General features: G+C 43.2%; 1 protein-coding gene across 3 annotated transcripts in view; it reads right to left on the bottom strand.

The window, feature by feature from the left end:
• ATP8A2 (ATPase phospholipid transporting 8A2) overlaps positions 1 to 15,119 on the bottom strand; it is a 3,773,191-nt gene that overhangs the window by 1,982,644 nt on the left and 1,775,428 nt on the right. For all 3 annotated transcript variants that reach the window (XR_011284127.1, XM_069639892.1, XM_069639893.1), the window contains exon 24: positions 12,183 to 12,247. Coding sequence is in view for 2 of the 3 variants with exons in the window: in XM_069639892.1 (XP_069495993.1) it covers positions 12,183 to 12,247 (65 nt within the window). In the remaining variant the exon portion in view is untranslated. The remainder of the gene's footprint in view (positions 1 to 12,182; positions 12,248 to 15,119) is intronic.

Genomic DNA, 15,119 nt, shown 5'->3' with positions numbered 1-15,119 from the left:
GATTGTGAACAAGCTGTAAAGACTGAGAAATTAGTGGAAATGCAGTGCCTTTAAAAACCTCCTTGGTTGACCCCCTGTGAGTCATTGACCTCCAGGTTATTCATGTTCCCATCGTTCTACTTTGGCTTTGCATCAAGGGTCACACTCTTAACATTACTTCCAGCAGAACTGGGCTCATTTACTGGTGGCAGGAGCTCTGGGTTGGAGTGTGCGGGATGCCCATCTAGAGACCCCACCCCAGAACCTATAGTGCCCCACAAATACACTCTGTACTTTCACACAGGGCACAATTTTGATCTCCCAAACAGGTTTCGATTGAATCCTTCATCAAAGGTTTAAGACGCCTCAATACCAAAAACATGAGGCTTTTATTGGGTGACAATGTTTCTATGTAAAACATCAGAAAAGGCTCTATATTGAAAACGAAATCCAGTTGAATAACGAAACTTTCATGACCGTTCATCTGAAATGGGTCATGATTTCTCGGCCGTTTTTTCTTCAGGTCGTGTTGCCAATTGAAACCTGTGGGGTGCATTTAAAGGCCCCAAACAGAAGTCCCTTTCACATGAATGGCAGGATTTTAAACACAAACAAAAGCGGCGTGGCCTTTTTTGTTATTTTTCAAGTAAAATTAATGAGCCATGTGGAAAGGGGTCTAACTGTCATTACCAACGGACAACCAGCATTTTAATTTACAAAAGAAGGAGGAATCAACAATCCCGTCTCATGTAAAACAGGATTTTTAAACATTAAAAAACAAAACGGCCTGCACATGTCTGTGTGCAAATAAAAACTGTTTTAATAAGTAAAAGTGAAAAAAAATATATCACTGCTCATTGAGAAATGTCAGGAAAACAAAAGATGATGTGCTGGTTGACCAAACGCAATATATATTATGCTTCACCTACACAACTCCAGTGACATTTGAAGAGCCACTTTGTCTTCATGGAAATTGTCAGCCCAAGGCAGACCCTTTTGCTGGCTGTGGGCAAAACTTCACAAGGACATCTCCCACTTCCAAGGAATGCTTAAAAAAAATTGTCCAGAGGACATATTTATTTTACAAATGTTGTATCAAAATGTATTTGCCATGATACAAAATTTTAAAAAAGTGTCAATTAATCACATATTGCTATACACCTCATAATTATACAACATAGCAGGAAAGCATGACATTACCTAAAAAGCTACAAGAGTCATACCACAAAAAAATCTTTCATTCATAGTGCAACATTCAAACATTAATCTACACTCGGTGTCAATCAGACATCCAACCGTTACTAAAAAACATACCAACACAATATAACATTAAGTGGGACTTACAAATTGTCACCACAAACAATCTTGTTATTTTTGTATTAGAAACAGCAATACAATTATTGCATCTGATATATCGCAAAGGTGGATCTAAACAACAACTTTTCAAAAAGATCGCATCACTTTTAAAATTTCTCAACAGGTTTCGACGTAAAAAAGGCTGATTTTGTCAACGTCTTCATCAGGAGGATAATACGAACATACTTATATGTGTGGGCCACTACATCCAAGGTATAGTAAATATACCAAAACTGACCAGCGTTATATCAGAAGGGCAAACTTGTTGAATAAACGGGACTGGAGTCCAGGCGAAGCCAGTATAATGCCTGTAGGCAACCTTCCAATAGAGGAACACATGGCAGCAACTCGAAACTCAATCAATAGAGTTATCCAAAGAATGCTCCATAATTGCAGAAAATTAATATCTACATGAATTGTACGGGAACTCATACGGGAACTCGTACAAGAACACCAGCTGGAATCGAAGTGTAATGTCAACGAAGGGACTGCAGATACCTCTATTGAGTGTCGAGTTGCTGCCATTTGTCCCTCTATTGGTAGGTCGCCTACAGGCTTTATACTGGATTCGCCTGGACTCAGGCCCCATTTATTCAACAAGTTCGCCCTTCCAATATAACGCTGGTGAGTTTTGGTATATTTACTATACCTTGGATGTAGTGGCCCACACATATAAGTATGTTCGTATAATCCTCCTGATGAAGAGGTTGACAAAATCAGCCTTTTACATCGAAACCGGTTGAGAAATTTTAAAAGGGATGTGATCTTTTTGAATTGTTGTTGTTTAGATCCACCTTTGCGATAGATCATATGTAATAATTCTATTGCTGTTTCTAATACAAAAATAACAAGATTGTTTGTGGTGACAATTTGTAAGTCCCACCTCTTACTGTTGTATTGTGTTGGTATGCTTTTTAGCAACTGTTGGATGTATGATTGACACTGAGTGTAGATAAATGTTTGAATGTTGCACTGTGAATGAAATAATTTTTTGTGGTATGACCTTTTCAGTTTTTTAGGTAATTTCATGCTTTCCTGCTATGTTATATAATTATGAAGGGCATAGTAATATGTGATTAATTGACACTTTAGAAATTTTGCATCATGGCAAATAAATTTGGATACAACATTTGTAAAATAAATATGCCCTCTGGACAATTTTTTCAGCATTCCGTGGCACAGTAAGACTCTGGGCCAGAGTGTAGGGTCTTATCATCTCCCACTTCCAGCCTGGATGCCACAACTCCCATGTAATGACCAACCGCAATAAAACATTTCCTGCTAAAGGTGTCAAAATTAAGTTTTCTCCAGACCTGCTGGCTCTGAAAGCACTGACTTCAAGAAAAGCTACCCCTTGGCTGGAGCATGACTAATATGTGTGAAAATGGGCCACCCACTTCAAAGAGCAAGCTTCCAGCACAAAGGAGACTGATTAAAAAAAAAACTCTGGGCACAGGCTGACCGAGTGAAAACAAATGGCCGGAAGGCAGGAGTAAGGGCCACTTGCCCCACATGAACATTCACAATTAATTTAAAAGGACTATCATCATTTAGGCCTTTTTCTCAGCCATCATAAGACGGATGGATTTCATATAATTTCCAGGCGATTTTGGGGGTATACAATTCATTCACATGCGACTCATGGAACTGTAATGGCTATCTAAGATGTGTATCTGGCTGATCTGAACATGCTCCAAATATGAGAGTTGGTGAGCGGGTGCAAAAGGGAATTAGGGATATGCTTAATAACTTACATATTCATAAATGTTTTGCTTTTTATGGAAACGGCAGAAAGGTGCCACATGGCCATGCTACATGGTATGGATTTGGCAGTCGACTTATCTAATTCTCCTTGATTGGCTGAATCAAAAAATATGTTTAGTAGGGCAGGTTCTAGTAAAATTATGAAGTTGTGATACATAACTAGTTTTTGCAAAAAAGTTGAAAGGAGAACAAAGGGCGATTACAAATGGGAATTGCCATATGTTGCTCCAGACCCTTAAACCAATCCCCACTTGAAGGGTGGGATTTGGAGGAGAGAGAAGGGTAACTGTCCAATCTTAGTGGCAAGGATTATTGCAGGGTACTTCCCCAAGATTGTACAATTGGTGGTGTCATCGCTGCTATATAAGGGGGACTGTACTAGGGCAGGGGGGACAGAAAAAAGGAGACACACAGGGACAGACACAGAGGAGGGACAGACCATCAGGAAGGCTGAAACGTACCATCTGACAGCTGTAAGGAGACACCAGAGGAGATTGTTGAGAGCGCATCTGGGTAGAGGTGTCTATTCCTAGGAAGGCTTCAAAGCTGACTGAGTCCTATGGCGGAGAGCGGGATGCCATCTTTGAGAGTGGAGTGACCAGACCCCTGCCCTATCTTTCCAGAGGGTCCTGAGATGCAGCTGGCTTTCCTGAACCTTTAACAGAGGCTTGCTATGTAAGTAGAACTGAACTCTGGGAAACCAAACGGTGGGGGAGCCTGCTTGCCTTGGATCCTTTCCTTTTATAGTGGGTGGAGGGGGGGTGGGGAAACTGTGCAGATCCCAAGCCTATTTAACCAAAAATATTAATTTAATTAATTCCCTATTTGACATAACACTACGGGTGAATTTTGTTAAAATTCGAAATTAACAAAGCTCACTTCCCAGTGTGTGCTGAAAACGATAGCCTATAATTTAATTGGGTAATCCTTGTTGTCCAGCTGAACCAGACTTCTTAAGGAAGGGGGATGTCTTTGTTCTTAAATTAGTCAAAACTTTTTATCTAGCTCCCCAACACAGGGCTTTCAGTAAGGGGGGTCTGAAATCCAAAATTCCCCAAATTATTCCAATTTTTCTGTCTGACTTCTCAACATAGACCAAAGCCAGGGGGCATCTGAAAAACAAACCACTAAATCACCCTGTGTTTATTTTAAACCAAAAGTGTGGAAGAAATCATCATTAGCAATCTTGAAATCCTACTGCTAGCCTATTAAGCTCAGAGGAAAATTAAAATTGCCCAACATTACACAATAATTGTCTTTTTGACTGATCAGTGTAATTATTTTGTGAATTGAAATTTGCAGAAAGGGGCGAATTGTGATTGTGTTCTTTTTAATTTCACTTTAGTGATTTATTTATGCTGAGAGAAGTTGATTGTGTTATGCCATGGATAAAGTGCTTTTTGACATTTTCATGCTAATTTCTATAACTTTTAATTTAAATACCAATATATTTCCCGTACACCGGCCTGGTTCTTGGCTCATTGTTAGCTCGGGGAAGAAGGATCCAAGGGCCATTATCTGTGACTGAGATAGGACTAAAAAAAGAATCTGTTAAACAGTTTGTTGCATAACCATGTGAGTGGGGAGGGAAATAACTCCCTGTGTTGAGGGTGGCTTCTCAATAAATCGTTAAACCAATGTGAGCGCAATGGGGGGCTCATGTGACAGAGGGTGGGGAGGGAGCAAGAAAAACAAAACAAACACAGGGGTAATGTGGAGTTGTTCAAGATGGCTTAAGTGAAAAAGAGCGAGGGTCATGGCCCCCATGAAATGGCTCACCCGGGAAGGCAGTACGGCCAGGAGTGAGGTCCCCCATAAGAAGGCAAACATGGATGCACCCTGTGTGGACCAGGAGTCAGCGCCGGGAGATTGGAATGAAACTAAGAAAAATAGAAGAACAAATGTAAGGGAGGTCAGGTGCGTTGAGGTGGGCAGGGTGAGGGGGAAGTGGAGGGCAGCAGAGGATTATCCAGGGTGTCAGGGTTCAGCAAGGTGATGGTCTGCGGGTGGCATGAAATGGAGAGTTGTGAAGAAAATCAACGGCAAAATGAGGACCCCAATATCATTCAGCCATCCATTTTCACTAGCATACTAGAGTTGACTGTAAAGTTGTACCTATGTGTACCGTTTGCTTCCTCTAATTACAGATGATAATCAGACGTAACCCATCTCATCAAGTCTGTTCTTTGTGAGGGGTCAAAAATGTGAGGCGGTCAACTTTGTAAAGATTTTTCAAGATTAGCCATTTTATTTGAATCAAAAGGTTGGATGAACGCCTCACTATCCTTACCCTGCCTAAAATAAGCTAAAGGAAACACTGTAACAAAAGTATATCTGTCCCTCACACTTGTACACTCAATAAAGTAAATAGGGAATGCTTGGCAGTTCAACTCAACAAATATATATAGCATACAATCGAATTCATAATAAGATTGCTGATTCTTCTTATAACCTGGGTGAATTCCCAATCCCCAGATCTGAACAAGGTTCTGTTTCACAGTTCAAAAGAAATGGGGAAATCCTGGTTTGCCACAAAGTTCCAAAACAGTTCTTGAGGATTTAAACTTGATAACAAAAATATTCCATTATCTCAATAATGTACGGAAAGAATTAGAATGTTCCCACTCCTACTGGAGAAAGAACAAGTTTCAGCTTTGTTTTCTTCAAGCAAACAACAATTGTCTTTGTCAGAATGATTTGCCATAAACTTTGGTTTCTGCCAAATTGTAACTCCCCCAAAGCAAGTTTACACAATTGTTCTTTCACAATTAACATGAGTTGTCTCTCTGAGAACCACAGTTCAGCACTTTTATCTACTACTACCTGGTTTACTCCCATAACAGGTCTTCTACAACAACTTGCCATACGGGTGTACTCTCCTGCCCGCTAAATACTTCACCAAAAGAACAGAGTGTGTTTTAGTTGCAACTTCCAACATAAAGCAACAACAACTTTACAAAGTTTCTTTGGCATCAGACTTTAAACCAATTTTTCGGGGAAACACGGAATCACATAAGTGCTCTTTAGGACTCCTTTGCAATTATGCTCCTCTCCCTCTGGATAACCTTCTCCAGAAGGGCAGCATGTTTGCCACCTTTCTTTCCCCTACATGCCAACAACCAAATAGTGGCCGGAATGTGGTCTTACTCTTCTTCTATCTTGGCTTTGGCAATGTATGTTTATATCGCCTGATGATCTGTATTTCACAACATATGAGCAGCAAGCCTTACAACTGCTGGGTTTCCCAATGTTCCCCTCTTGCCTTGAGCAATGTTTGTTATATTTATATTGCTGAGTTTTTAAATACTCTTGGCTTGGTTATTGCTGGTCGGCTTTTGGTTTTTCTAAAGCTTGCCCATGGGGTTGTTGGGCCTTCCACAAACTCACATGCATGCTTGCATAGTCACTTTGATTAAAAAAGTATAACTTTTGTTGGTTTTGAATAGTTTGGTGTTCAAAATTATAATTACTGCTTCTTTCACTCACATGCGAGTGACACTGCCTGCTGTGAACAAGCAGACTGCGTTGGAGTGCTCCGGAGTCCCTTGCAAGCTGTGAACTCACCGGGTAAGTCATTCGTTCATGCTCCGCTTGCTGTTTGCAGGTCTTCTGGTGATGTGGCTACTCGCGATCTGGCGACCAGCCTCCTCTGGTCCTCCTCTGCTCGCGCCACTTGAAAATGGAGCTTCCCCACTCCGAAGAGGGTCAGGTGCAACACAGCCACCTGAAACCTCTAAAGAGGGCGCTTTTCCCTCGCTACTGCGGCTTCCTGCTGCACAACCTCTGCACAACAAGCTTTCACTGGGCAAGCATCCTTTTCTCACACTGCCCACTGGGCGACCTCTCCAACAGGGAAAACTCGAGGCAAAGACCCTCTCAGGACCCGCCACTGCTTTTGGCATTACTGTGGTACCAGCAGCTTCTCTCACCTCCAGCTTCACTGTCACTGTGCTGATTTCTCTTCTCTTGCTGCTCTTCTTCCTTTCCTGCCAATACCTGCACCTGAGGGGGCTTTTAAGCCTCTAAGTCTCCCTCAGGTGTAGGTCATCTACGCTAATTAGCTGACCACTCCTACAACAGTGTTCCTCTGCATCCCTCTTCCTTGTCGCAGTACTGAAGGAATTATGGGACCTGGAGTTCCTGCCAACAAAGTTAGTTTTTCTAACCTTTCTGACTTTGAAATAAGCCATTAAGAGACTAGGGTTTGGGGGAAAACAAACAGGGGGGTTTCCCCTTCCTCCTGACCTTCGCTGCAACCCCCATGTGATCCTCCCACAGCACACCACCCACCACAGGGTTGGGATCAGGAAGCATCTGCCTTCCCCTGGCCACATGAGGTAGGTCCCAGGCCAAGGTTTTGGGGGGAATCACTACTGATTCATCACATATTGCACATAAACGACTCAGCAAGTTGCTTGTTCTAGAATGCTCTAGTCAGGCTGCTACATGGGGACATCTGATTGCACTGGTCTTTTTGCTTCTTTTTTCACAGCGTTTATATATAGGAGCATATCCCCCATACATCCCTCCTATGCCCTTGATATCACCTCCACCCTGTACAACACTAAAACACTACAAATTAAATTTAAATGTACAGCCCTCCCCCGAAGAAAACACAGCAAGTACACCAAAACTTCCATTCAACCAAACGCAGTGAACTGGCCATGATCAGATGCCCAGTTACGGCTACATGGCTTGCCTAAAAAGTACACATCTCCCATACTATGAAATTATTGCATTGCTAAAAGATCTTTCTAGATTGTGGTAGAAGTTTCCTAGTTAAGGCCACACAATTCTGGAAATATTTTCTACAACACGCACACAGGTTTCAGTAGGAACGGTTTTCATTACTAACCACAAAGAGACTCCTCAATCTTCTTCTTCAAGAAACATTCCAGAATGTTGCGAAGAAAGAGTGATCACTAGTAGGAACGACACCCTGGAAGAGGACTGCCATTCTCAACAAGTAAACAATGAAAAGATCTCTGAAGATATTTTTCATTAGCACTTGGTGAGAGGAGCGCAGCCAATCAGATTCCTTGCTTCGTGGGCTGATAATCCTGAGCTCAGCCCGCATTCCACGAAACCCGTTGGCTGCTTCCCCCACCTCGCCATCTTCTAGACACCCACCCTTTCCCTTTTCTAAAAAGAAATGAATCCCAACCCACCTCCCCAACCCCACCTACCCAATTGGGCCAGCGACACCTCCTGCCGTAGCAGCTTTCCTTGATCTTGGTTTTCTGGCCGCCTTGGTATTGGAAGAGGGGCATCAACAACCATGGCGGCTGGCTTGGCAAAGTATTTTCATTTATGGAACAGTACCCCCGATTACTGCTTTGGTAACCCGGGGTTCTAATCCCGTTAGCAACCCGTTTTATGGGCTACACTGGGGGTAGCCTCCTGAAGCCCTTGTAAACTGCCCTCGCTTTGCTCGCCCCATTAACTCGGGCTGCCGGGCCGTTACGCCCCTGGTGTAGTCTGTGTAACAGGTTACTAATGCCACACTACTTAAACATTTCAGATCACATGAGGGGTCTCGGGATTCTCAAGGTCCCTTGCTATTATCCAGCTAAGCAATTCCATCTTTTCCATCTTCTGGTATTCGTTAAGAGTGCTCTGGTACCTGTCTTGTTTTTGAATTGTTGGATATGTGTTGGTGATCTACACCATTCATGTATTCATCCGCCAGCGTACCCATCAGAATCCACATACCGGACTTAAAAGTTGTTGATCAAGAGAACCTTCTTAAAGTTTGATTTCTGAGAAGCTTTATACCAAGTGACAGGCAGACCAAACCGCATCAAGGTGCAAGCACAAGTGATTCAATTGAAAGGGATTAGCAGAAAAGTAACGTTTTTGGAAATTAACAGAAGGTGAAAAAGTCATTCGCCTGACACAAGAACAGAGGAAGTGCACCCAAATACTTTTTTGATGCAAGAACAGAGGAATTGCTTTTCAAAGACCTAGTCCCACTGCAGTAAATCTTTGGTCTCCACATGATTTCACATTGGATTTTGGGACAGAGAGAAGCTCCTTATTTGATCACCGCATCTTACGAGGTGGTGTGTACCGACCGCTGAAGCTTTGTGATATTTAGGCGCCAGACCTTGCAGGCAGAGCACCTTAAAGGAGATTCTGGATTATAGTGGAACCAGTGGAGAGATTGAAGAAAACTTATTTAGTGAGATCCTGCAGGGTTACAAATTAGACGAATTGCCTCATTTTTAATCGTTTGTAAACGTGAAAGCTGAAATTCTGGGATTCCAAGATCTAGTGAGTTGCAGTATTCCAGTTTGGAGTTAATAAAAGTGCCCATTAAATGAATAATATTTATTTTACATAAGGAATAATTGAACATGCAAAGTTTATACAAAACCAGCTTGATAGTTTAATTAATCTGGACATTAATATCGAGATCAGCTTTCCAAAAAATCCTACATGTTTTAGATACACAGCTGGAGGAGAAGCCAGAGAAAGAGGGAGGAGAGCAACAGGATGCGACCAAAGGTAATTGGGTTTAGACCCCAGGAGAATGACCTTGGTCTTGCTGGGGGAAACCCGCAGACGAGTCTTAAGCATCCATAGATGCTCAATGGCCCAGTAGGCTCAATGGCATGGCCAAGGCCACAGTTTGGTTCATACGATTTCCCCCAGTGCAAATAGCATTCAGTATAACGCATGCTCATGGAAAAAGAATAACCATACCAAACTATATTTCTAATAGAGGTCTCACTGCCGTGGGGGAAACATGCACTGATCTTCCATCCACTTTCCTTCCTGGTGTAATGTCAGGTGGGAGGGCTTGCAAACATTACTGACAGATAACAAGAGTAGTCTGCAGATCCTAAGGAATTCCTGGAGTTGCATACTACTAAAGGAGCCACTCAGCTAAGGGAGCTCGGGTGTCTCTTCAAGCAGCTCGTGTAGGGATTGGCTGGCGGGGCCCCACCCTGAAGATATCGACTAGTTCTGATGTGTGGCTGGCTAGCCCCCCCTCTTGGATGACTGTCACATCATAACCCTGCCCACAGGGTGGACTTCAGTGGCCTATCTGTTCTTAGCTGTATGAGAGGAGAGGCAGCTCACTGTCAAGCTTCCTGTCCCAATTCCTCTCTTTGCTGCTCTATATGTATAAGGGATACCTGGACCAAAGCAAGTGGCACTGGGCATGCAAGCTCTGCCAGTTCTACGAGACCACCATTGCTTACTTCGCTTCAAGGAACAGTAACTAAAGAGCCTGCACTTTGAGTGGAATTGAAAATACTGTGCCATGGGGAGAAAGCCAGATGTCCCTTCTCTATTATGGTCCATGCTTCCCAGGTGTACGCTCTGTGGTCTGTGCAAGTCCCCGGAGAAAATGCAGTGGGGGACTTTGTGGGGTAAGGGGTCCCTAACTTCCCTGATACCAGGTGCCTTAAAGAATCCCTCTAAGAAGCCATTCCTAAAAGGGATGGTAATCTATCAGGCCTCATTTAACCGACTCCTGTTTTGGGATGGGGACAAGTAAGGGCGAGTGGTGACCAGGAGAGCCCCCCCCATACCACCACAGGCCCATCATACTTTAGCATAGGGAGGTATTTGGCCCTTTTGGTCACCATGGAAAGGGCCATCAGAAATAGGCTGGGGACTTCACCACAACTGTTACAGAAAGCATGATTTTCATACGAAAAAGTAAAACATTGACAATGAGTTCTCCAATGTTCAAAATTACTGAAATGGCGACGTACTATCTTTTTAGCACCATCTCTACCTTGGGCATCTTGGAGGAGTTCCCCTCCTGTCCCTGGAGGGCACAGATCTCTGGCTGGACCAATGTGCCCTGGGAGTCAACTTTCCCCACTGCAGGAAATGGCGCACCCTCAAACCCGTCCAGCGGATATTGTTTGGGAAGAAAACAATGAAAACAAAAAAGATTTGTCAACACCCTTCCATACGTATGGCAACATGTTCCTGGTTGCTCTATGAACCGATATTGAGCCTGTATAGGGTGTTTGATACTTGATTAACAAATTTGTTTCAGCAGCTGTTTAAAGGCCCAATTAATCAAGGGACTGCTGAAAGATGATCATTTTTGCTACCAAATTTTCAACAGGAACCCAGATACGAGTTGCTTCGTCTCGCAATACTGCGCGACCATCGACCACTTGTACTTATGTTTGAGATAATGCTTGCTCTCGCACAACTACAGTTTAGTCCACATTTAGTCTTCTGCGGTTTTCTATTAAAATAACTCCCTGGCATCACACAGCCACATTGGTCGCCACTGACGTTTCCCAGAAGAATATTGTGAAACAACGTTGCAATTGTCAGGGATTAGTGGTTACAAATATATTAAAAAAATGTAGGGCAAAAACTTTTCAAAGGTCATACAAACTGCAATTGCTAGGCTGCGCCCGAAGGACCTGCATTTCTTAGAAGTAAAATCCAGTGCCCTCTGGCAGTAGTTCAGTGGAACATGTCATTTCAGAAGAAGGTGAAAGGTCACAATAAACCCATGTGACCATTTGATAGGTTCTCGCGCCCATCCCCCGCTCCCGATCAAGTACACTAGCAGCCAATTAGAACCGTGGTGACCTCCTTGTCCATGCCCTCTTCTTCCCGACTGCACCGTCTTCCACTCATTAAAGTCCTCTAACCTTGCCACGGTGTGCACGAGCCCGGCTGCACATGTCCCCTCTGGCTGAACTGATGCAGAGCGAACCCCTTAAATAACGAGCAACTGTGCAGAAGGAGCTGCTCCGGGTCATGTTCCTTGGCGGACACAAGAAGTGGCAAGAGATCACAGCATGCTCTGCGCCCTCCCCCGAACCACCAGTCCCCGACCCTGACTCTGCTCTTGGCCAGTGTTCTGCAGTTTTGCAAAATATGGGTATTTAGGACCAAAACCACAACCACTGCAACCAGCAAGTCAATTGAAGATTCAACATGCTGATAGAGAACATAACTATTATGCCCCATTATTACGAACAGATGTCGCAACAAGAGAACAAAATAATAATGTCCAAGGTCAGAAGGGCATATTTCTGTGCTCTGTCTGTGTGGCAGCTAATAATTGATCGTACTGATAAAAAAGGGCTACTTACATCCAGCGAATCTTCGTTCACCATAATGAGCGACATATTTTGCGAGACAAGTTTGCAAGAATATCCTGTCAAAGAAAAAAAGAAATGTCATTCAGATGCCAACAAGGGCCGAGCAAGACATAGCAAATATAGACTTTGTGTGAATCAGGACCCTGGCAGAGCAGCGCACGCACAACACCTCTCTTTTTGCTGGGTCGTATAAGAATAGCAATAAGTTTGCAGTCGGACCCGGTGGTAGACGTCCAGGCAGCACATTGGCATATACATATATATCACAACGTATACACAGGGCGATGGAAAGTGCCATTGAAACATATACACCCAGCCAATAATTACTAGAACAGAAAATATTTGTAATGAAATGGAACCATCAAAATGTGTCCACCGTTTCTTTGGGGGCAGAGGGACACACAAGTAGTGCGCTCTATCTACCAACCCAATAGTTCTATTAGAGTGAGCATTCTAATTTAGGAGACAATGGGCCTCATTAGGAACCTGGCGGCCGCGGAATGAACAGTGCCGGTAAGGGACCGGCACCGTTCATTCCGGGCCACCCTATTACGAGGTCTGCAGCGGGTCCCGCTCTGGAACGCCTGGTCAGACCAGGCATCCTTAGCAGGACCCGCTAGCAGACCAGGATGCTAACAACGGGCCCGTCATCAAAAGGCCCGTTGTTAGCATCCTCCCCATTCCCATTGAGCCCTACGTGGGCTCAAATGGGAATGGGGATGTACCGAGTCCGGTCCCGCGAAAGCGATTTACCGGGTCCTCCAAGGTCGGAATGGCCCGGTGAGTCCCCTTTTACGGGACCCGGACCTGGTACCCGGTATGGGTGTAGCCATGGCGCTAAAAGTGGCATGGCTACCTCCATACTCGTAATGAGGCCAAATATCAATTAAATAAAACATGTCTTATTTGGAGCAAACACCATCATTATTTAATACACCATCTTATTACTCTGAGCCCACATTCCCACCTAAACAGGCTGCAGAACATAACAGGGTCGAAGTCGCGCAGCTGCAGTCAGGAGAATTCTTTGCTGTCTTTGACATAACAGAAAATCACCCATTTGACGCACAGAGCTCCGTTTCCTACATCTTCAAAAATGTGCTCTCTTATTCATTTTGTATGTTTTAGGATTTTCAGAAAATACAAAGAATAACACACATGTTGATGATTGAGTATCTGCCAAAGCCCACAGATAGCTTTCCGATGTATGCCGAGGCATGCAAAAATGTTGCAAAAAATGTAAGTCAAGATTGTAAACTTCCCAATCGTTACAAAAATTAATTGTAGGTGACTGGCAAGACCCTCTAAAGATTTTTTAAAAGAAAAGCGATATTCTGCGTGCGGTAATCTTAACTAAATGTTCACATGAGATGCTTTTTTCCATTTCTTGTAAACAGACCATTGGTGCCGACACTATCCATCTGTGTTGAAGAAAAAGCCAGGGTAAACAGTGTCCAATTGCGCTGAGCCAAATTCCAAAATAAGATGTGGCCAGCCGCGTGGCTAGTAGTCTGTGGCAAACCCTAACACATAGAGCATGTATGCAGTGTGTATACTGCTAGTTCTTCAAGCTTAGTCTAAAATTCAAATGTTATAGTAACAATCCCCATTGAAAGCCCCAAGTTGTGTACATAATTGTAATTACAAATTAATTATGATAGAATTGTTTGAGTTCGTAATATTCTTGATATGTCAATTTATTCTCTCAAAATTCAACATAGGAAGAACAGCCAACATGTGTTTCGACTTTGCATCTTTCTCAAGGCTATACTTCTCACTCAATGTGACCATATAATATATGATTTGTGATTATCATCTTGAGCTCTTGTTCTAAAGGCTCCGGTGCCCTGGCCAATCAATACATTTGTCCAGACCCAAATGGTTTGAATACTAATTAGAGAACAGGTGTCCTGTCTGGAATCACCAAACGCGGTTCGCATCCATCTGTGGTAATGTTTCGTAGGCCGTTTCAGGCTGGCAAATCATGTCATATGACTTTTTGAGCTTACAAAGTAAGGGTTCTACCCAAAAGTAATGGTGTAGTTTCATACAGAACCAATATGTGCGTTATATCACCTTATTTGCCTTTGCATCTCCAACAAGTGTCGTCCAACATTAGCAGAGCATTACATGTCCTGTGAAGAGTCAAGAGCCACAAATGCCATATATTACACTGCATAAAGTTGAGAGTGGACTCTTAGGTCTATAGTGTGGCTTTCCAGTATTTCAGCCCATTAATTAAGAGGCCAATTCTACCTCTTCTGCCAACTGCAATTTCTTAGAAATACCTTATGTTGAGGTCTAATGAGAAAATGTTGTAACATGCTGAGATAAATCCTTTGGCATCGCCACATGTGGTCAATAGGATGGCTTTGGTGGAGTCAACATGTGGATGTTTACGGGCGTGTAAGACTATATTGGGACATCATATCAATTGTAAATATCTCCACCATGTCATCTCTCAAGGTGATCTTGTGCTGTCTGGCAACATGTAATGTACAGACTGACCAAGTGGTGCAATGATGATCGCTATAAACCTTTATTCAAAAGAAAGAAAAACCTATCTGTCCTCAACTCTAATGGGGTTTCCCTACCTAAACTAAAGAAACTTGGGTGCTTGTCAGGTAGTCCAAATCAAAAAAGCACCGCCCCAGTCAAAATCTCCTACGCTATCCCTGTCACTACAATAAACAATAATAAAGTTTGGGTTCTGATAGTGAACCAGGAGAATGGGGGTAATTACAGGTTTCCCAGTCTGGGAAAATTGCTGCCAATTTTCCCAGACCAGGAAACTACAAGTTTGCTGGTGAGGGTTCACTGATTTACCACCAGGCAAGAGCTGGATGTAAATCAGGCCCCCACTGGCAAAACATAGCCTGTATTTCTGGCACCCATATTACCAGTGCCAGAAATACTTGCAATCTCCTC

Source organism: Ambystoma mexicanum, chromosome 7q, assembly GCF_040938575.1.
Source record: "Ambystoma mexicanum isolate Mex_15411 chromosome 7q, UKY_AmexF1_1, whole genome shotgun sequence".
NCBI lineage: Eukaryota > Metazoa > Chordata > Amphibia > Caudata > Ambystomatidae > Ambystoma > Ambystoma mexicanum.
The sequence above is the reverse complement of the archived record's forward strand: the minus strand, read 5'-3'. Positions and strand labels throughout refer to the sequence as shown.